Source organism: Rhinolophus ferrumequinum, chromosome 16, assembly GCF_004115265.2.
Source record: "Rhinolophus ferrumequinum isolate MPI-CBG mRhiFer1 chromosome 16, mRhiFer1_v1.p, whole genome shotgun sequence".
In the NCBI taxonomy this organism is placed as follows: Eukaryota; Metazoa; Chordata; class Mammalia; order Chiroptera; family Rhinolophidae; genus Rhinolophus; species Rhinolophus ferrumequinum.
The window spans coordinates 50,899,610-50,923,662 of record NC_046299.1 but is presented as its reverse complement, the minus strand read 5'-3'; the positions used below and the strand labels follow the sequence as shown (position 1 = coordinate 50,923,662).

Sequence of the window (24,053 nt, the reverse complement as noted above, 5' to 3'; positions counted from 1 at the left end):
TTCTTTCTTATCCAGCAGTTTGGGTTAAAAAGTGGAGAGGCGTGAATGACCTGACGTGGTGCAAGAATGGGCAAGTCAGAAAAGTGGTTGGGAACCTGGGGGAGGGTGGGCATACTGTTCTGTTTCCTGGCTTTTTCGAGGCAAATGTTTCATTTTCCTATTTTCTGTTGGGGGCTTCTAACCTAGAGCAGCTTTTTGCCCTGGTGTTGTATTTTAGATATTCCAAGTTATGTCAGACTTTATTTGAATATACTGGAATTCTTTGTGAATCACTTAGTCTATACCACAATAAACTCAGTTTGGGGCTTACATCACTTGTTTTATCTTATTTCCTGTTCACTGACAAGTATTACTTATCTACATATAACACCCCACAGTTGGAGGTTTCTCTCTTGTCACAGGAGTGATTAAGTTCAGCTCTCTGTGTAGGCCTGCCATTCTCAACCACTCCCTGACTAGTGTCTGCCTTCTCTCCTCACACGCTCAGGATTAGGACTTTCCCTAGGTATTCATGCCTACAACCTTGCCATGACCTCTGCGCCCCACCCCAACCCTGACACATACCTAGACATTCTTATTGCCCACTCTGATATGGGGGATGTTAGAATTCATTGATTCATTCAAAATATTTTGTTAGTACCTACCATGGGAAAGGTACTGTATTAGGGCTTTTGAGGAGATACAAAGCTGAATGAGAGACAGTCCTTATTTTTAACCCAGGAAGGGAAATAACGCATATACATAAATACCCTTACAAGATGCAATGTGGAATAGGAACCGTGAGAGAGGTCTGCAGTACTAAGAAAATGGAACGAAAAGAGGGATCGCTTTGCTAAGTGACACGGAAGGTTTTGTGAATTAGAATTTTATGAACTAGATGGGCATTTCAGGGCATTTCAGGACAATAGGACAATAGCAAAAGCTTAGAGGCCCCAAAGCATAGAAGGTATTTTAGGTGGATTAGCATAATGCCAGTCTGGGAGGTAGACTGGGACCAGATTATAGAAGGAGCATAGCCAGCTGGTCTGAGTGTGAATCCTAGGGCAACCACCAAATAATTTTGTGCCCGTGGGAAAGCTAAACTTCTTTGTTTCCTTAATTTCCTCATTTGTAAAGTGGGGATAATGTCTAGTATCCAGAGTTTCATTAAGAGTTTGATAAATGAGCATGTTTGCAAAGTTGGAGGACGCACAGATCCCTATTTCAAAACTTGCCACCAAGCAACAGTAATCAAGACAATGTGGTACTGGCGTAGGATAGACATAGAGCGATGGAATAGAATTGAGAATCAAGAAATAAATCCTTACATTTATGGTCAATTGATTTTTGATAGGCGTGCCAAAACAATTCAATGGGAAAAAAATAGACTTTTCAACAAATGGTACTGAGACAACTGGATAGCCACATGCAAAAGAACAAAGTTGGACCTTCACCTCACACAATATAAAAAAATAAACTCAAAATGGATCAAAGACCTAAAGAGTTAAAACTATATAGCTCTTAGAAGAAAACGGGTAAATCTTCATGAAGTTAGTTAGGGTAATGACATCTTAGACATAACACCAAAAGCATAAGTAACTAAAATAAAAGTAGATAAATTACACTTTATCAAAATTAAAAACTGCTTCAGAGGATACCATAAAGAAAATAAAAAGAATGGGAGAAAATATTCATAAATCACATATCTTAATGAATGGTAGCTATTATTGAATACATAACACTGAATTTTATTCAACAACAAACAGATTGAACTGGCAGTACTGTGTAAGATGGTTTGATGATGAAAAAACCAATTGGGATGCTATTGTCATGGTTCAGGTGATTTAATGCAGGTGTCGGCTAAGGTAATAGTAATGGGCATGGGAAAGAAGAGGTAATTTCTAGCTATGACAAGTGAATAAATAGATGGTGATTTTGTAGATAGAAGAACATGGAAGTAAAACCTACCGGGTTTGGTTACTGATTGTGATGGATGAAATGGGATATATCTATTAGAGTCTAATCAGGAGACAGCATATAGTAACAGATGACACAAAAATTTCCAACTTAATAGAATGGTAATGATAGTACGTAAAAGTCTAAATACCTAGCTTCATAATAAGTGCTGAGGGTTCTAAGATGGCTTTTGCCCTTTTAAAGTGTTTACAGTTCAATAGGAGAAGACTGACATAAGTAAGGGCAATATAATAGGGTTAGATTTCCAAAAGTCAGCAGATGATGTGAAAAAAATTTTTTTTTTCAAAACTACATTGAAAATCCCTTAGCACTACATGGGATTTCAACATATCCTCAACAGGTCTATTAGTTTTTCTTCCAGTACTGGAAACAAATCTCTGTTTATTTAGTGTATCACCAGATGAAATAGTTGGCTTGCATTTTGGGGGCCCTGTTGTAGTCAATCAAATACCTACTGAATATTTATTACTAGTCTCGAGAGAGATCGCTGTGTTCAAGGAGCTTACATGCTAGCGGGGGGAAACAAACAGTAAGCATGCAGAATTTCAGATGCTTTAAAGTGCTGTAAAGAAAATTAAACAGGGTAACGAGTGTGTATAACTGGCAGTCGTGTTGATGGCAGTGGCCACTCGTGATGCTACAATGTTTAGGGAATAACTACCTTTCTGAGGTGATGGATGGCATTTGAGATGACAGTGGGGAACATTCCAAGCAGAAGCAATAGCAAGTGCAAAGAACCAGAGAATCTCTGGTGTGTTCGGGCACAAGCTTGGTATGTTTGGACAGAAAGCAACTTTGACCAGATTTAGTGATTGAGAAGAAAGGTGATGAGGGATGAGATCAGAGGTAGGCGGGGGCCAGTTACATGGGGCTTAATAGACGATAGCTGGGAGTGTGGATTTTACTCTGGTTCCAGTGGGAAGCTATTGGAGGAGTTTAATCAAGGGAATGATCTGATCCAATTTATTCTTTAGAAAGATTACACAGGAGTGGTGTTTTGTTTTGTTTTGTTTTGTTTTCTAACCTCAGTACTATTTACATTTGGGGCTGAATAATTCTTTGTTGTAGGGGGCTCTTCAATGCGTTGTAGAATGTTTAATAGCATCCCTAGCCCATTTGGTACTGGTAACACCCTCCCCGCCCTCCCCCAGCCCCCCGTTGTGACAACAAAACATATCTTCAGACATTACAAGATGTCCCCGGGGGGACAAAATTACTCTCTAACAACACAAAGTAGACTCTGACACAGTGGAATGTTCACGTTAGGAGAAGCATAGTGGCTCCTATTTCACAGGAATCCTGGAGCTCATGATGATCTTCAGAGGTGTTATGTTTCGGTTTTGCTAAGTTTATGTGGTTGAATACAGGTAAGTTAAATGCTCATGGGCTATGACTCCACTGTTAAATGTGCCATAGCAGACACCTATAATAGGTTCAGTTGGGTGCAAAAAGGGAGTAGTTAAGTCTACCCAAGGGAAGGTAAGGAAAAGCAGGAGGAGGTGTGGAAAAGTATTTGAAGCAGGAAGGAGATGGGCAATCTTTGAGTTTCTTAGTAGATGGATAATACTTTCTAGGCAGAAGACACATGAAGAAAGGGCCTCTGACCCTGGAGGGCCTTGTATGTGTGTAGAGAGCCCCTGAAAAGTGTGTTTTTATATGAGCAAGAGTGACTCCATTTTGTGTGAGAAAGAGTCGCTCCATCTGGACACTGAGTGCTGTGGAAATTCCCCGTGAAGATAAACAACCACCTAATGGACAGTGCAGCAGCTGCATGGACTGATAGGTCCTGTGAGGACTGATAAGGTGACGTCATATGGCTCTATTGAAGTCCTTAAGAACCCAGGACTTTGACAGCTCGGGGAACCAGTCTCGACTGAGTGATGACCACATTGCTTCTGTGCTCTAAAAACCTGCTTGCTCCATCAGACTCAGACTGAACCTCTGCCAGAGCGACCTCCCGGGCCAGCAGCCCTGCACACCGGATTCTGATGGATTCTGTGACAGGTTCATTATCAAAATACTTTATTAAATTGTTATTGCTATGTTGATGGCCATATTGCTATGATTATATTATGCTGTGATATTGATGTTAAGGAGGCTATTCCTCCCACTGCATTTTCTGTGTGAATAAATGAGCTTATTGAAAGGCACTCGACTTGTGTGTTTGCCTTAATTCTCGCTTGAAGCCACGGCTACCGCGGCGGCCTCAGTCAGTGCCAGGTAGATCCTGGGGGTCTGAGAGCCTCTCAGCGGTTTGTCCTTCTGACTTGCTGGAAGAGACTGCAGCACGGTCTATGAGCCTAGCTGGCGCTCTTGGCAGCATGTCAGGAAAGAAGGGTGAATTGAAAGGATGAAGTGGGAAATCGAGTGGTAGTGTCTGAAGAGGCCATTGGATAATTGGGCCTATAGCTCAGGAAAGTGGGCTGGAAATAAGAGGTTGGAAAATACCCTCTTAAGGTGATAGTTAAGTCAGAGGGAGGGGTGGGGATGAGATCACCAAGGGAGTGAAAAAGAGTAAAGACAGGCCTCTTAGAGAATGCTTAAATTCTGGAGGTCTCTGGGGGCAGATTGGATAGAAAGGCCTGTTACCGTGTTTTCCTGAAAATAAGCCCTAGCCAGACAATTAATACAAGAACTGGATTGGTTCTTGTATTAATTTTTGCTCCAAAAGGTGCATTAGAGCTGATTGTCCGACTAGGGCTTATTTTCAGGGAAACGGTATTTGCCAGGTAAACAAACTTGTGGAAGCTGGGGAATGAATGCTGGGTACCCAAAGTATTGTGCAGTTTTATTTAAATTTGACTGTGACTCTCCTTAAGTACCTTCTACTTCTCTCTTCTTTTGGGGATATTTATATCTTGCTCTTTCCACTAAAAATTTTAATCCATCCTATCCCACTCCCTTGAAGAAGCTTTTGGGTCGAAAAGCGTATAGAGTAACAGGTTGATGGTTCTCAAATGGTAGTTACAAAATATTCATGGGGATGTAAAGTATGGTATGGGGAATATAGTCAACAATATTGTAAAAACTGTAGTGTCAGCTGGGACTACTTCATAAATTATTGGGGGGATAACTTCATAAATTATACAAATGTCTAACCACTATGCCGTACGTCTGAAACTAAAAAAAATAATAACATGAATGTCAACTATAAAAAAAATAGGCAGGGGATGTAAAGTACAAAAAAAGAACGAACCACCTGGAGGGCTTGTTAAAACTGCTAGAGTTTGAGTCAGTTGATCTAAGGTGGAGCCCAATAATTTACATTTCTGTCAAGTTTCCAGATTTGTGGTCTGGGGACCACATGTTGAGAACCATTGTAAAAGGTAGCTAGATTTTGCTCTGAAATACAAACTTTCTTAATGAGTTTAAGATATTGGTTTGGGCCCTTGAAAATGCCTCAAATGTTTAACGCTAGTGTGTGTGTCAGATGACGGGGCTCTAGTGTGAAGAGAGCCTAGAATCACCACACAACTCTTCTGTCATGGTTTTGATTAGTCTATCTCGAGTTTCGGCTATCTAGGAACTCCAATAAATATTAATCCATTCACAGAGGACTAATAAAAGGCACCTCCTTGTCCTTAGAAGATACTAGGGAGGATGGCATATACGAGGTCTGACCATTAAGTCCGCGAACTTGCCACGGTGCGCTTACATTGGCAACACTGTAGAAACAGCTCGGGAAGGTTTCCTAACCTTGGAATATCAATGTCTCACAGCTGTGTTTGTGTTGACATGTGGCCGTGTCTTGCTGAGTGACATTCATTACTGTTGCATGTTTTTGTGTGCTGTCCTGAGAATGTCTGAGCTTGAATTAGAGCAACGAACAAACATTAAATTTCTTGTTAAACTTGGGAAGAGTGGAAGTGAAATCAGGGACTTGTTAGTCCAAGTTTATGGGGATAATGCCATGAAGAAAACGGCAGTGTACAAATGGATTAAATGTTTTTCCTAGAGGAGGAACAGAGGTTCAGGGTGGCCAGTAACGAGCAGAATCGACAAAAACATTGCAAAAATTCATCGAATTGTGCGTCAAAATTATCGATTGACTATGAGAAGCATAGCAGACCAAGTAAACATCTATAGAGAAACAGAAAAATCTTAACTGAATATCTTGGAATGAGAAAGGTGTGTGCGAAAATGGTCCTGAAGGAGCTCACTGATGAACAAAAGCAAAGGAGAGTCGAAGTTTGCCAAGACCTTTTGGAGAGGCAAGACAATGTTTTGGGCTGTGTTGTCACTGGTGACGCAACATGGGTGTACCAATACGACCCTGAAACAAAGCGTCAAAGTGCACAATGGAAGTCAGTTCTCCATGACCAGAAAAGTTCCATCAGTCCAAATCGAGAGTCAAAACGATGTTGCTAACCTTTTTTGATATCAGAGGGATTATTTATTATGAATTTGTACCAACTGGACAAACAGTTAACCAAGTTTACTATTTGGAAGTGCTGAAAAGGCTGCGTGTAAAAGTTAGATGAACTGAACATTTTGCCAACAATTCATGGCTCTTGCATCACGACAATGCACCAGCTCACATGGCACTGTCTGTGAGGGAGTTTTTAGCCAGTAAACAAATAACTGTATTGGAACACCCTCCCTACTCACCTGATCTGGCCCCCAATGACTTCTTTACTGGAAGATAAAGGAAATATCAAAAGGAAGACATTTTGATGACATTCAGGACATCAAGGGTAATACGGTGACAGCTATGATGGACATTCCAGAAAAAGAGTTCCAAAATTGCTTTGAAGGGTGGACTAGGCACTGGCATCAGTGCATAGCTTCCCAAGGGGAGTGCTTCGAGGTTGATGTAGTGATATTCAGCAATGAGGTCTGTAGCACTTTTTCCAGGATGAGTTCCCGAACTTAATTGTCAGTCTCCTAAGAGGTTGATGAAGCCGCATCTGGCCTCCCAGTCTGAGCCCTCATCTGCTACCCACTGAAGGGGCTCCGGGATTCTTCAGAACCGCTGCAACTTCTCAAGTGAGTTGCTTGAGAGCCCAAACGGGTTTGGGGCTTGGTCCGTGGGATCGAAAAATGTGATACAACTGGTTGCTCCACCTGAAGGGCCGTCTACCCCACAGGTGGAGCTGCAGGGCGGGGACAAGGGAAAGCCCGAGCCCCGGTCCCAGGGCGGCGCCCTCCTGCCCCAGGGGCGTTCCCCGCTGCGCTGGCGATCTTAACGGGCTCGCGCGGAGGCCCCCGGGCCCCGCCCTCCCCGGGCCCGCCCCCGGCTCCATCTTGCGGGCGACCGGGTTGGGTTGTGACGCTGCTCTCGGGAATCAGGTGAGGAACGGCGCCCCCTACCCTTGCCACCCCCCTCGACCCCCTTAGCCATCCCGCCCGGCCCGCTCTGAGCCCCGCTGTCCCCGAGCTAGCGCGGCCCCGAGTGTGTCCCCGCGCCAGGGGGCGGTGGAGGGGCCTGTGGGCCTCCCTGGGCGGGCGACTAGATGTGCGCGTCTCGGCCCCCCGGCTGATCGGTGGGGACTTTCGGGCGGGGGCGCATTGGGGAGGGATAGGCAAGGCGGCCAGCCGGCCTGGCGGGCGGGAAACGGGAAGTGCTGTGCGCGGGTTCTGTGCGGCTCGGCCTTCCCGAGGTCAGAGGGAGCCGCGAGGCCCCGCGCACAGGCAGGTGGACCGCAGGTGGAGGGGCTGAGGCCGGAAGATGGTCCTGCTGGAGCGACCTCAGGAAGGCTGAGGAGGGAAACCAGCGAGCGCACCGGCAGCTAATTCTGGCTGGTGACTAGACTTTCCGGTGACACAGCAAATTTAGGGAAACTTGGGAAATTTGTGATGCGCTTAGTGATCCCGTAAGACAATGCACAAGCGTAAAATTGTACACTGGTTCGGGTTTATTATTCTTGGCAACCCTTTTAGGAAATAGCATTGCAGATTGACTCCTGTTCCATGGACAGCAGCAAACGTGTGCTGTTACGGGAAATGGCTGATGTCCACCATAGGGTGACACAGGGAAAGAAGTCGTCCAACTGCCTTTAAACTCCTCAATTTTGCCAGCTGATAGGGACCTGATCTGGTAAAGGCCGTCCTAATTAGGTAATATAACGAGTTAACTCTTAGGCAGGGAAGGAGTTTCAAGACTAGTATAGGTCAAGACTAATTTTGACCACTGCAGATTTAAGCCTCTTTTCAGCCCTCACTGGTGGTGACTGCCTACCCTGTCCACTCAGAAGACGTGCCTCCATGTCTTTATCCGAGGGCTTTTGGGGACTGATTTCAACGGTCCTTGCCAACCAAGAGGCAGGTTTTGGAAAATTGTAGTATCTGCTGTTGGCCATCCTCATTCACCCTTCCTGTTTCCTATTTATTTCATAAATTTGCAACACTTGCCTCGTGTTCTTGGGCTTCCTGCCATCTAGGAGACTCCCATAGTGAGACTCACCCCTTTTAGTACATGACTCACTGGGTGGAGATGGTTTGGAGAACCAAGAATGATTTTCTAGTCTTTTAAAAGTAGTTGCTGACGGAGAATGTTAAAAAGAAAAGCTCTGGTTCACCAGTACAGTCTTGTTATGCGTTGGCCAAAGTGGAGTAATTTGTTGTCACCCTGGACTTGAAGCTTTTCACAAAAGCTTTTTAAATTTACCTTTTCAATAGATGAGACATGCACAATTCTAAATATTGAAAAGTAAGTCTCATTATGCTGCAGCTCTTTTCCCTGGAGGCAGCCCTTGTTTTTCTACTTCCTTGAGAATACTTTCAGGGATATTCTGTGCATAATCAAGCAAATAAATAATTTTTTTACGTATATGGTTGCAAATTATCTATGCAGTTTTCTACCTTGTTCCCCCCCATTTATGATTTAGAGGTGATTTCACACATGAGTTAAAAAACAACAAAAACTAAAACTAATTTTTGATAGCTGCATAACACTTAAATGTATGGCTATCTATAATCTATTTCTCTTATTGATGGACTTTTAGATTGTTTTTAACCTTTTTCCATTACAGATAGTGCTGTAATGAATAGCCTTGTACACACATATGTTGCATTTGTGCAAGTATTTCTATAAGGTGCATTTCTGGAAATGGAACTGCGTTCTAGTCCTTTATATAGTTACATTCTTCAAAATGTACCCAAATTCACTTTCTTAAAATTGCTTTAAATTTTCTCATACTTGTATACAGAGTCTTTATTTTCATTTGGTTTTACAACTCTTGTTGACGTAATTCCTCTAGGCTCTTCAAGGTAGGATTTAATATAGTAGCTAAAGAATGTAGAAATAGGACTTTGTCATTAGAACAATATTCCGAGATTTAGAAATTTAAATTGCCTTTAAAATGATTAATTTCTCTAAGTTATTTTCAGATTTTTTCCCCCCTTCCTTTTGACCCTGACCTCTTTTGCCCTTGATCTAACTGACTGTTCTTAGATGTTGTTGTCTGTCCCTCCTTTACTCCTTATACCAACCAGGCTTAGAGAAGAAGAAAGCAAAAAATGATTTTGCTTGTTCCTCTTTTTACATTCAGGCCTTTGGATCCCAAATGATTATTTTAGAACCGACTGGGTCAGTTTTCTTAATGTCTTATTACATTTCTTATTAACTTATCATTTTGATTCAGTATATGCCCATTCATTCTCAATTTAGCAAGTTTTTAGCTTCTGTGCTTATGTCATAAGGGATACTATAATAACTTAAATTTATTCTCTCATTTCTCCATACTCTGTACTCAAAAGACAGGATAATTTTTCCTCCACCTTTCTGTCAGCACCTAGGACAGGGCTTATTACATAATGGGTTTTCATAAATGTTGAATTGGATTTGTTTGTGGTCTTGATATAAAGGAAATACAAATCATTCATAGCCATAATGGGGAGAAGAGCCAAAATACATATTGAAACAATTAGCAAATTAGATAGTAGATCCAGAAATGCCAAAATATAGTAGGACCAAAATATGATTCACAGGCCAGCATCATCAGCACCATCTGGAAGCTTAGTTAGAAATGCAGAATCTCAGGTCCCATCTCAGAACTGCTGAATCAGAGCCTGTGTTTTAACAAGATGTCCCAAGTGATTCACATGTTAAAGTTTAAGAAGTACTGCTTTATCTAGTGTGTTGTTCAAAGAAGGGAGAGAGAAGATTTGAGCAGGTAAGTGGGGAGAGGTGAGTGAGCCCAGGCTTGAGTTATCCTTAACTGATCTGGCTTAAGCAGAGGCATGTTGAGAGTAGTTCAAGTGGTAGAGATTTCACACTGTTGGTAGGAGATAACGTGAATAGATAAATTGGAGCCAGTATTAAGGAGACCTAAATGTCAGGACGGTGAATTTTCATTTGATACTCCAGCAGTAGTCATTGAGGAGTTTTTTGACCTGAACAGTAATATGCTGAAAGAGCAGCATTTTCACAAAGTTCATCTAGTGATGGTGCTCAGAAAAATTGGAAGTGTGAGAGTATAAGCAAGGATGTAAATGGAGAAATAATTCTAGTAAAATAGGCATCAAGTGATGAAAACCTGGTCTAAGGATATGGCCATGCGAATAGAAATGACTGAAAGAATAGGCGAGGCATTTCAAAGGAAGAAGAAAAATATATTGGGTTACTTATTATATACTGGAGTAATAGGTAATTTAAGTAGTGGTACTATTGACAGATGTGGAGTATTAAAAGTGATCTGGTGGGGAATGGTGACTATTTAATTCCACACCAATACTGAAGGCCTAACTGGCTTCTATCTTAATCTGCCCGTTCTCATTTCTGTTTTGATGATAGTCTATCTTACAGTTATACCCCACCTTTTTGCCTTGTACATGACTTTATTCTACTTTACTGCCAGTGTGTCTAGTACCTTTTAAAACCTAGTTTAAACCTTCGATAATTCACTTACTCTTCAATCTTAGTACAGTGTTTTATAATAGATGCTAAATAAATGATTATTAACTTTGTATAGATATATTTGCCAGTATATTATATCTGATAAAAGTTTTAAAAATTGGATCAGACTTAAAAAGGGTATTCTTTTTAATGTGTTTTTTCTCTATTGTTTATTTGCATTTGTTTTAGATTAATGTTTAGTGTTTTTGTCAAATGCAAAATACATAAATTTGTGTTTTTTCGGTTCACTGTAGCTCCATTTGTTTTATCTAAGCTGTCTTTTTTTTTTTTTTAAAGCAACTTCTTTATGGAAAAATTTAAACATGCAAAAGTGGACAGAGAAGTGTAATGAATCCTCACGTACTCATTGCCCAGCATAAACCGGTATCTAGTCATGACTGATCTAGCCTCGTATATGCCCACACAACCCCCTCATATTATTTTGAAGTGATTCCCAGACATCGTATCATTTTTATCTTTAATTATTCAGTGTTTATCTCTAAAAGATGAGGCTGCTTTAAGAAAATCATAATACCATTATCACACCTAAAAACATAATAATTTTTTAACATCATCAGATGTCCAGGTTATTGTTTGCATTTCCGAATGCAAATGAGCTCTTTTTGAGGAAAATAACTTTCAAACTCGCTGGTGCAGACTGCAGTTCCCAAAAGATACTTCTTATGTTATATTTGCCATTCAGAACACTATCAAATCTTGATGATCATATATTATTACAGTATAATCAATGTCTGAGTGCCTCTTTAATCCCAGACTGACTGCACTGTACCACCTCATTTACTTTCTTTTGCCATCAATTAGAGAAAGTACATTAATTTTAAAATTAGTCTAATAAAATTGGAAAGGTAAATCTACTGAAGTGCATTAGCAAATATTGGCGAAATGTGGTGAGAGGTATTTGCACAAGTCTATTCACTGCAGCACTGCAAAAGACTGGAAATAACTTAAATGTCTGCTATTCAATAAACTATGGTACCTCCACACAGTGGAGTACTATACAATGTTAATAAGGAATGAAGACTATATACTGCTATGAATGGTCTCTGTAATAAGAGAAAAAAGCCAAGTAAAGAAACAGTGTCTATGTTGGCTACATTTTATCTAAGAAAGGAGTGGGGATACAAATATATACAAATAAGCTTAAGCTTATATATTTTAAAAAAAACAATAGATGGATAAACCATAAAAATAATGGTTACATATAGGAGGAGGGAATGGACAAACATAGAAGGTAATATCTTTCTGAATATATCTTGTTTTATAGATTTGACTTTGGACCAAGAAAATGTTTTACATAATTGTAAAACAACACTAAAAATTTTTAAAAAATAATTCTTAAAACTCAAAAGCAAAACGAAACAAATGGACCAAATAGGTATTAAGTTGATAGCATAACTACACAGGAATTATTTTAGATGTCTTTGAAATAGTAATCCGACCATGCATTTATAGTGGGTGTATCACAGTGTAATGTTCTGAATATTTGTATTACCCCCAAATTCATATGTGACATCCTAATCCCCAAAGATGATAGATTCAGGAGATGGGAACTTTGGGTAGTGCTAAGATCATGAGGCAGAGCCCTCATGAGTCGGATTAGTGCCATACAAAAGAGGCTCCACAGGGATCCCTCCCCTTCTGCCATGTGAGGACACAGAGAGAAGGCCCCAACTATGAACCAAGAAGAGGGCCCTCTCCAAAGAATTCAATCATGTGGTTACCTTGATTTTCGTTTCGCAGCCTCCAGAACTGTGAGAATAAATTTCTGTTATTTATTTATAAGTGGTCCAGTTTATGTTATTTTGTTACAGCAGCCCTTATAGACTAAGAAACCAAAAAACAAAATTGCAAAAAAGAATTTTAAATTATTTTTAGTAATCATGTTGTCAGTAACAATGTAGGTATTTGTATTAATTTCCTATGGTTACTATAACAAATTATCACAAACTTGATGGCCCAAGACAACAGAAATTTATTCTCTCTCAGTTCTGGAGGTCAGAAATGCACACTCTATCACTGGGCTGAAATCAAGGTGTTGACAGGATTGTATTTCCCTAGGAGGCTCTAGGTGAGAATCTGTCCCTTGCCTTTTCCAGTTTCTGGTGGCTGCCAGCGTTCTCCAATATCTGCCTTCGTGGCCATGTTACCTTCTCCTCTTCTACTGAATCTCCCTCTGCCTCTTTTTTTTAGGATACATATGACTGCATTTAGGGCCCACCTCGATAACCTAGGATAATCTCCCCAGCTCAGGATCTTTAATTACATCATGTTTGCAAGATATGGTAATATTCATAGATTCCAGGGATTAGGATGTGAATATCTATTGGGAGGCCGTTATTCAGCCTATTGCAGTATTATATTTCTGAAACTCAAATACAGTAGGATAAAGGAAGTAGTTATGTTAATGTCATTGGGAACTAAGAATTTTATTCTATGGGAAAATACATGTAAATACAAAATCAAATCAGTTAAATAAAAAACCCTGTAATCCTAATTTTTTTTGGTGTATTTTTATTTATTTTTTTTAAAGATTTTAATGAAAATATAGCTAACATGCAGTATTTTATTAGTTTTAGGTGTACATCATAGTTATTCAGCATTTAGATACCTAAAGAAGTGATCACCGTAAGCCCAGCAACCATCTGACGCTGTACTACGCTATCACAGTATTATTGACTATATTCCCTTTGATGAACATTGCGTCCCTATCACTTACTTGTTTTGTATCTGGAAATTTGAACCTCTTGTTCCCCTTCACCTTTTCCCCTGCTTTTTAAAACTTGCAATTACAGTTGATGTTCAGTATTTTATATTAATTTCAGGTGTACAGCATTTCTAAGAAGTGATCCGCTTGACTAATCTAGTATTCTCCTGGCACTATACATAGTTATTACCATGTTATTGACTATATTTCCTATGCTTTCCTTTACATCTCCATTACTATTTTGTAATGACCAATTTGTACTTCTTAATGCGTTCACCATTTTCACCCTGTCCCCCAACTCTCCTCCCATCTATCAACCTGATAAATCTAGTACCCATCTGATACCGTACATAGTTATTACAAAATTATTCACTATATTCCTTGTGCCATACCCTACATCCCAATGACTACTGTGTAACAACCCATTTGTACTTAATCCCTCCCCCTTTTTCACCCCCACCCCCCAACCCTGGTCCTGTCTGGCAACCATCAAAATGTTCTCTGTATCTATGAGTTTGTTTCTGTTTTGTTTGTTTATTTTGTTCTTTAGATTCCACCGATAAGTGAAATCACATTGCATCTGTCTTTCTCCATCTGACATACTCCACTCAGCACAATACCCTGCAGGTCCATCCATGCTGCCACAGATGGCAAGAACCCATTCCTTTCCATGGCCGAATAATATTCCATTGTATATATGTATCAACTACTCTTTATCCATTCATTCATCAGCAGACACCCAGACTGCCTCCACATCTTGGCTATTATAAACAACGCTGCAATGAACAATATGGATGCACATGTCTGCTCAAAGTAGCATTTTGGGTTTATTCGGATAAATACCTAGAAGTGGGATTATTGGGCCCTTCTTTATGTCTTGTTATAGCTTTTGTTTTAAAGTCTATTTTGTCTGGTGTAAATATTGCTATCCCAGCTTTTTGTTTTGTATTGATTTTTCATGAAATATATTTTTCCCATCCCTTTACTTTCAGTCTGTGTGTGTCTTTCAATCTGAAGTGAATCTCATGTAGGCAGCATATGTAAGGGTCTTGTTTTCTTATCCATCAGCCACTCTGTTTTTTTCATTGGAGCATTTAATCCATTTACATTGAAAGTAATTGTTTTTTGTTGTTGTTTTTTTTAAACTTTTTTTTTTTAATTGGGGAATATTTGGGAACAGTGTGTTTCTCCAGGGCCCATCAGCTCCAAGTCATTGTCCTTCAGTCTAGTTATGGAGGGCACATCTCAGCGCCAAGCCCCGTTGCCGTTTTCAGTCTTTTGTAGCCCACCATCCCATGTGGAAATTGAACCAGCAACCTTGTTGAGAGCTCACATTCTAACCAATTGAGTCATCTGGGTGCCCCTCTGGAAGCTCAGTGGCAGCTCATTGTCTTCAGTTTAGTTGTGGAGGGCGCAGCTCACTGGCCCATGTGGGAATTGAACCAGCAACCCTGTTGTTCAGAGCTTGCGCTCTAACCAACTGAGCCATCCGGCCACTCAAAAGTAATTGTTGAGGGGCCAGCCCGGTGGCTCAGGTAGTTGGAGTTCCGTACTCCTAACTCCGAAGGCTGCGGTTCAAATCCCACATGGGCCAGTGGGCTCTCAACCACAAGGTTGCCGATTCAACTCCTCGAGTCCTGCAAGGGATGGTGGGCAGCGCCCCCTGCAACTAAAATTGAGCACGGCACCTTGAGCTGAGCTGCCACTGAGCTCCCGGATGGCTCAGTTGGTTGGAGCACATCCTCTCAACCACAAGGTTGCCGGTTCGACTCCCGCAAGGGATGGTGGGCTGTGCCCCCTGCAACTAGCAACGGCAACTGGACCTGGAGCTGAGCTGCACCCTCCACAACTAAGACTGAAAGGACAACAACTTGAAAGCTGAATGGCACCCTCCACAACTAAGATTGAAAGGACAACAACTTGACTTGGAAAAAAGTCCTGGAAGTACACACTGTTCCCCAATAAAGTCCTGTTCCCCTTACCCAATAAAATCTTCAAAAAAAAAAAGTTAAAAAAAAAAGCAAAACAGTAAAAGTAATTGTTGATAGATATGTAGTTATTGCCTTGTTGTTATTCATATTTTATTTTATTTTATTTTTTGTCTTAAAGAAGTCCCTCTGAGATTCCTTGTAATTCTGGTTTGGTATTTGTGAATTCCTTTAGCTCCCCCCCCTCCCCCCCCCCCCCCCCCCCCGTCTGGAAAACTCTTTTATCTGTCCTTTGATTCTAAATGATAGCTTTGCTGGATAGAGTAATCTTGGTGGTAGGTCCTGGCTTTTCATCACTTTAAATATTTCATGCCAATCCCTTCTGGCCTGCAAAGTTTCTGTTGAGAAATCAGCTGACAGTCTTATGGGAGCTCCCTTGTAGGTAACTAACTGCTTTTCTCTTGCTGCTTTTAAGATTCTCTTTTTGTGTTTAAACTTTAGCAGTTTAATTATGATATATCTTGGTGTGCGCCTTTTTGGGTTCATCTTGTTTGGGACTCTACACTTCCTGGGCTCCCATATCTATTTCCTTCGCCAGGTTAGGGAAGTTTTCCAATATTCTTCCTTCAAATAGGTTTTCAATTCCTCGCTCTCTCTCTCTTATCCTTCCGGTACCTCTATGATGCTAATGTTGGTATGCTTCTTGTTTTCCCAGAGGCCTCTTAAACTATCCTCAGTTTTTTGGTTTCTTTTCTTTTTGCTGTTCTGTTTGGGTGTTTTCTGCTACTTTATCTTCTAAATTGCTGATTCAGTCCTCTGCTTCATCTAATCTACTGTTGATTCCCTGTAATGTATTCTTCCTTTCCATTATTGTATCCCTTATTTCTGACTGGTTCTTTTTTATGGTTTCATCTCCATTTTTATGCTTCCTAGCTCTCTGTTGAAGTTCTTCCTGAGATCGCTGCGCATTCTTATAACCAGTGTTCTGAACTCTGTGTCTGGTAGATTGCTTATCTCCATTTTGCTTAGTTCTTTTTCTGGAGTTTTGTTCTGTTCTTTGATTTGAGACATGTTTCTTTGTCTCCCCATTTTGGCTGCCTCTCTGTGTTTGTTTCTATGTATTAGGTAGGTAATGTATTAGAAACCTAATACATTAGGTTCCTATGTATTAGACTGCTATGTTTCCCAGTCTTAGTAGGATGGCCTAGTGTAGTAGGTTTGGTGTGGGGCTCTGTGGTGTAGTCTTCCTGCTCACCTGAGCCAGGTAATTCTTATGTTTGCCTTTGTGTGGGTTGTGTGTGCCTTCCTATTGTAGTTGAGCCTTGGTTGCGGTTTGCATGTAAATGGGAGAGACTGATACTTGGGCTCATTGGTTGTGAGGACTGGGTGTGACTTCAGTGGAATAGCTGTCGTTCAGGGACTGATCCTACAAAGCAGGATTCGCTTTAGCAGGGCACTGTTGCCTGCCAGGTGTGCCCTTTGGGTGTGTCGTTCCCAGAGGTAGCTGAGTGTTGCTCTGGCTGAGTCTGAAGCTACCCCCCGGCTGTGCCAGCCTCAGGGCCTCCTTGGAGGGGCCCCTCTGCAGGCCAAGTTCAGCCACAGCCTGTACCCTGCCCAGGACCACGTGGCATGAGCTACAAAGCAATCTGCAGATGGCTGCTGCCCACACTGGCCTTGGAGGTGCCACAAGAGGCCAAGCCATGAACTGAGATTGGCTGTCGCTAATGCCAGACTTAAGGCTGCTTAGCCAGAGGTTTGGGACATGCCAAAGCCAGATGCTACTTGTTTGAGTTTTGTGAACCTTTGAGAGATTTTAGAAGAGTCCGCAGCATGAGCCAAAGCAGGGCATTTATATGTAAAAACCACTGGACATGGCTTGGGTGGGCCCAAAAGTTGGGTGGGGCAGGGAATCAGGGTGAAAGAACAGTGTTAGCCAGGTTGATGGAGACTCATATGGTGGCCACCTGTGTGTGCATGCCGGGAAGGAAGAGTGCTCAACAAAGAAACGGTAGATTCTGCCAGCTTTCCCTTCCAGAGAAAGCTGCCCCTCCAGCCTTACTCTGAAGCCAGACAATTCAGTTTCTCCCTGTATGTCCCTGCTGCCTTTTGAGCTGCTGTCCCTGCACTGGACCCGAGAACAAGTGGGTCCAACAAGTGAATAAGTCCTTGTGCAGGCTCTTGAAGAGGAGCTCCTGGGACTGCAGCCACTCTGATCTCTCTCAGCCACAATCTCTGCTGGTTTTCACAGCTACTTCTCTCCCCAGTACTGAAAGCCTGGTGTGGGGCTGCGACCCCTCGCTCCTCCTGGTGGGGGACCTCTGCAGCCTAGATTTCCCTCCTGATTTTTAATGGTCACACGCAGTGTGGGACCAGCCCGTTCTGTGTCTCCGCCCCTTCTACCAGTCTCAAGATGGCTGCTTCTGTATGTCCGTTGCGTTCAGCTAGACTTCAGGCAATTCTCAATGATGGGTAATCTCTAGTTTAGTTGTAATTTTGATGTGGTCATAAGAGGAGAGCACAGCATTTACCAACTCCGGCATCTTGGCCAGATCAGGTGTCCCTATAATCCTAATTTTGAATTGGAACTATCAGTGAATGTTTTCTTTTTTTTAAAAAAAAAAATGATTACTAGCCCCATCTCACACTGAAAAAGGCCTAGAAATAATAATCCACTTGCAGCAATGAACACCATTAGTACTACCCAAGATGTCATTTCTAAACACCCATCATTTCCCAGTAAGAGTGATCGAGGTTCCTTGGAGATAGACTAATTCCAGGTCTGAGACAAGAAAAGTACAAGATGATTCTGGGATATCTTATCAGAAAAAATGGCAGGGAAACTATCCAAGATGTCTGAGATTATGTCAAATGACTCACTGGGCAATATAAAGAGGCTCCCCTTGGCCAAAGATGGGAGAAAATAATAACTCCAATGGATTGAAATATATCAAATAGGTTTAAATCCTTGAATTCATATTGATACTTCAAAAAATTTATTAGTCATCTTGTATGCTATGAAACCAACTCATTTTAGAAACGGATAAATGAAGAGAAAAAACATCAAACATCATATTTTTCTTATACGGAAAACCACGCAGTTAATAAGGGGAAATTTCTTAAGAAATATCCCAGATAATAGCTAAAGAATGAATGATAGAATTAAATCTAGGTTGATCATCAACCACAAAAAAGAGACAGCCGATTATTACGTGTTTCCTGATGTAGATACTGTATACAAAACACCTATGCAGTATTCTTGCCGACAAGAGTAACCTGAATCTCATCAAGCTTATAGATCTGACTAACTTGTAGGAAATAACTATTAAAGAATTTGTGGAGATTCAGTCATCAAAATTCAGATAATGTGAGATTTCAGGACAAACTGCCTGGTTTCTTCAATAAATAAACTGCAAGGAAAAAGGAGACTAGGCTAAAAGAGACTTAACAGATATATGAACAAATTTTTAAGCTACAGTATTGGTAAGTGGCTATGGTTTAAAAGAGTCCTTGTCTTTTTACAGATAATATATTGAAGTACTTATAAGTAAAGCAATATGATATCTGGGGATTTGCTTTAAGATAATCCAGGGTAAGGGTCTTTGGGATACAAATGAAATAGGATTAACCATGACTTGATAATTATTGAAACTAAACATGAAGGTTACATGGACATTCGTTATATTAGGTTGAATCACAAGAAATGTTTTTGCATGTTAAGAATAGTTGAGTTTTAGTAATGTCATGTAGTTCAACCTAATACTGTTCTCTCTACTTTTATATGTTTGAAATTTTCTATAATAAACAAGTACAAAATAAAAAACAAAAAAATAAAAATATTTAAAAGACAATTGGAAATTTTAACACTAACACATTGATGTTGTAGTTATCCTTTTATTATTATTATTATTATTATTATTATTAGTTTCAGGTGTACAAAACAGTGTAATAGTTAGACATTTCACCCCGCACAAAGTGATAACCTCCGGCCCCCAATCTCTTGCCCCTCTGACATCGTATATATTTATTACAATTTTGTTGACTATTCTCTATCTCGTGACTATATATATTAAATTATAGTTGATATGCAATATTGTTCAGCTTCAGCTGCAGGTGTACAATGCAGTGATGAGACATCTACATCGTCCATGAACTGGTCTCCCTAATAAGACATGTGCCCATCTGACATCCTACAAAATCTTTGCAACATTATTGATTATATTCCCCAAACTGTTTTTCATTTCCCCTTGGCAATATAGTAGTTACCAATTTATGCTATCTAATCCCTTCCCCTTCTTTCTCATCCCACTCCCCTCCCATCTAGCAACCATCAGTTTTTCCTGTATATTTCTGAGACTATTTCTGTTTACTTTGCTCATTTATTCTGTTCTTTAGATTCCACATATAAGTGAGATTATATGGTATTTGTTTTTCTCCGACTTATTTTACTGAGCATAATGTTCTCTAGGTCCATCTGTATTGTTGCAAATGGTAAGATTTCATTCTTTATAGCTGAGTAATACTCCATTGTATAAATGTACCACAGTTTCTTAATGCAGTCGTCTACCAGTGGGCATTTTGGTTGTTGCCATGTCCTGGCTATTGTGAATAGCACTGCAATAAACATAGGGATTCTGGTTATATTTTTTAAATGGCCCTGTTAATTTTTTTAAAAGTTATGTTTTAATATACACGGGGTGTATTTTTGGGGGGTGCCAAAAAATGTATACACATTTTTAAGAAAGGAAAAACCTGTATTAAAATTGTAATAATATATACTGATAACAAAAGATGATACAAGTCATGTGTATACATTTTTTTGGCACCCCCACTATACTGAAGTATATATAGGTTAAAATGATAGAATATTTGGGGTTTGCTTCAAAATAGTCCAGTGGAGTTGTGGGAGTGAGTGAGAGTATTGAAAAAACAAGATTGACCATGACTTGGTAATTACTGCAGCTGGGTGATGAGTCTGGGGGCTTCTTATACTATTATCTTTACGTTTGAATAAGTTTGAAATTTTCCATTATCAGAAATTTATAAAAATAAAGCCAGGGTTTAATCCAGGTATGTGTGACTACAGAATGTTAACTCTTAACCATTATGCCATTGTTTGCCATAATATGGTTACATCACCATATAAGGAGATTTCTGTAGCATGTAGAAAGTATTTTAATATGTATTCGTTTTAATATTACCTTCTCTTTGTGGCAAGAAACTATCGCAAGTTTCCCACTTATGGAAGTGATATAAAGCAAACTTTTAAAATTGGTTGAAGTGAAAAATTAATTGGCTTAACGAAAATATTCCGTAAATAATAGTACCTGTAGTACTCATATATGAAATAAATTGTATGGTATAAGGAGAATGGAGTTGGAATATTTAGTATGGTATACTGACTCCATTGTTAAAATGGTGAAATGAAGAAGCATTTTATAATTTTCTTTTATCCCTAATATCCACATTTGAATGCGAACCAGACTCCTTTGAAAGAAGGTGTATTTTGTATAAAACCCTAAGACAATAGATATCTTCACAGGCCTTAACCCTTATAAGAAATTAAAGAGAACATTTTTTATTGTTGTTACAGAATGTCGTACCCAGGCTATCCCCCGACCGGCTACCCACCTTTCCCTGGATATCCTGTGAGTATTGCAACTTATAATACTAAAATAGCTTGTGTCCTTAGAACAGGTGTTATATAGGACTAGCCCATGACAGCAAGCAGATATGCTAGAGCAGGGGTCATAAACTGAAGTGCCCCGCAGTACTTAATAGAATGAGTGAAGGTGGGTGTCATGGGGGAACTGGAGGGCACTTGCTTCACCTATGAAAACCGGTAGCTATTCAGCTTTAGCCAGATGTGGCCCTGCAGGGAGGCAGACCCAATGCTGCTAGATACTCCATTTCTTTAAGTAAAGGGAGAAACCTGGATTTTATGTGAAATTGCCCATATTTTTAAAATAGGGAAATTAATTTTTTTAAATGTTAAATGCTATATGAGTCAATAAAACGTGTAAGCTGAATCCATCCCATGAGTTACCGGTTTTTGGCTTTTGTGTTAGAACGTTTAAAATAATTAAGAAGGGCTTGACTCAGAGATAACAAATTGCAATGGATTAGTGGGCCCTGGATTTGTAGTTCTGAGAGTTTTAATATTTGGAGTACATTTTACAAATGTGCCACCAAGTTCTTGCTCGTTGATGTCTGTACTACTCTGAGGGCTAAACTCATACATAGCTGAGGCACAGGTGAGAATCATTTCCATTTTCTACTCGTAAGTATGGAGGGCTTCTTTCTAACTGAGAATGGAAAGAGGGGCCTGCAGGTTAATGATAATGTTTGTACCCTTATGTAAAGTGAATATATAGTTCTTCTGAATTTATCATAGGAGAGATGAGAATTATGAATATGTTCCCAGGTCCTTATGTTCTAAACTAGACTCTGGCAACCATTTCAGTCAGTGTAGGCTAATTGCTGAAACAGATATCCCAAACATCCCAATGACTAAACACAATAAAAACTCATTTCTTCAGTCTCCTGGAAGTCAGTGCGGGGGTGGGGACAAGGCTTTGTTTCACGTAGTCTTTCATATTCCCAGGTCCCTTCCAGGTATTGGCCATCCTCTAGTGCCTTGGAGTCCTCCCCTGGGTCCTCTGATTCCAGCTGGCAGATGAAGGAAAAAAGAGAGGAAGAGAGAGCATAGAAGATTAGGCAGGAGATTTTAAGGGGCCAGGTTGGAAGTGGTGTACACATTACTCTGTCCACATTCATTCACCAGTATTCAGCCATATGGTCCCACATAACTGCAAGGGGCTCTGGGAAATGTAGTCTAGCTTTGTGGCCAGGGAGGAAGTTTAATGAACACATAACAGACTCTGCCACATTTAGACACTGTCTAATTTGAACTGATGTCCAAAATTTCACACCCCATGTGTGACTCAGGTCACCCTTTTTTTTTTTTTTTTTTTTATGCAACAGGTCCAGGTGTGTTGCAAGAGAGCCATGAATTCCTTATTTTAGGTTAGAGAAGTAGATCTTTCTCATATTTTAGGTGCTAGGAAATTGAAAGAATAATGAGCTTTGTTTATTCTTCCTGAAAGGTTGGAAAGAGTATGGTTCTTACTTGCAAATAAACAAACAGATCCATCTTGCCTGACACAGGTAGAATTAAATTTAACTGAGTTGTGACGAACAAGTGTCCTGACAAATGTAATATACTGATAAACTAGTATAAGATACCAAGACTTCTAATGGGGCTTTTAATGTGTAAAAGAATAAGCTAGACCTTAACATTTATCTATTTGTTCCTTTTTTTTAGATGGGTCATATTTCTCTTTGATCTCATTCATTTGAAATTCTTTCTAATTTTTCAGCCTGCAGGTCAGGAGTCATCTTTTCCCCCTCCGGGTCAGTATCCTTATCCTAGTGGCTTCCCTCCAATGGGAGGAGGTGCCTACCCACCAGGACCAAGTAGTGGCTACCCAGGACCTGGAGGCTACCCTGCCCCTGGAGGTTATCCAGCCCCTGGAGGCTATCCTGGTGCCCCACAGCCAGGGGCAGCTCCATCCTACCCTGGAGGTGAGTTATGGGTCATGGAATTTGTGATGATTTGGGTTTGCTACAGCACGTTTTCCTCCTCTCCTTAATCCTCTTTATTCCGCTTGTGTTGTATGAGGTCAGAGTAATGCTTAGCCTACTTTCTACCTTAGACAAGTACAGAGCTGGTAAGATAGAGGGATAAAGTTCCCAGGGGCCTGAAAACTGGGAGCAATCTCAAAAATTCTGTTGTGAAAGGAATGGGGAGAAATGTCATGGTAATAATAACAATTTGATTATTTGTTATCTTGAGAAGTGATTAAGGCATTTCAATTAGCCTGATTGTGATAGGATAGCTTTGTCCAAAGGTTAGGAAAAACACTTAGCACTTGTGTACTAAGTGTTATTAAGGCAGATGATTGAAGTAAAATTTTTAAATTTATGTTGTAATGGGGAAAGAGTTGGTAAGAAGTTGAATTTAGATAAATGAACTTAGTAAAGTAGCAGGATATAATATTAATATGCAGAAATCAGTTGCATTTTTATACACTAGTAATGAAATATCAGAAAGAGAAATTAAGGAGTTAGTGGAATTGTAATAGATATATATAATGTCAGAGGGACAATAGATTGGAGGACAGGGGTTATCACTTTGTAAGGGGTGAAATGTCTAACTATTACATTGTTTTGTACACTGAAACTAAAAAAAAAAAGAAAAAGAAAAGAAAAATTAAGAAAACAATCCCATTCACAATTGCATCAAAAAAAATAAAATATTTAGGAATAAATTTAACCAAAGAAGTAAAAGACCTGTACTAAGAAAATTATAAGACATTGAAGAGAGAAATTAAAGAAGATACAAATAAATGGAAACATATACCATGCTCAAGGATAGGAAGAATTAATATAGTTAAAAATATCCATACTATCCAAAGCAATATATAGATTCAACACAATCCCTATCAAAATACCAATGGCATTTTTCACAGAACTAGAACAAATAATCCTAAAGTTTATATGGAACCATGAAAGAACCAAATAGCCACAGCCATCCTGAGAAACAAGAACA

The 24,053-nt window shown here is 40.0% G+C and overlaps 1 protein-coding gene across 2 annotated transcripts in view; it reads left to right on the top strand.

Moving 5' to 3' along the window:
- The first annotated feature begins 7,112 nt into the window (after positions 1–7,112).
- Positions 7,113–24,053, top strand: part of ANXA7 (annexin A7) — a 35,956-nt gene continuing 19,015 nt past the window's right edge. The window contains exons 1-3 of one of the 2 annotated variants that reach the window (XM_033130636.1): positions 7,113–7,245; positions 21,036–21,090; positions 22,822–23,026. In XM_033130636.1, coding sequence (XP_032986527.1) covers positions 21,037–21,090; positions 22,822–23,026 — 259 coding nt within the window. In that variant the 5' untranslated portion in view covers positions 7,113–7,245; position 21,036. The remainder of the gene's footprint in view (positions 7,246–21,035; positions 21,091–22,821; positions 23,027–24,053) is intronic. The other variant, XM_033130637.1, reaches the window with a different exon arrangement.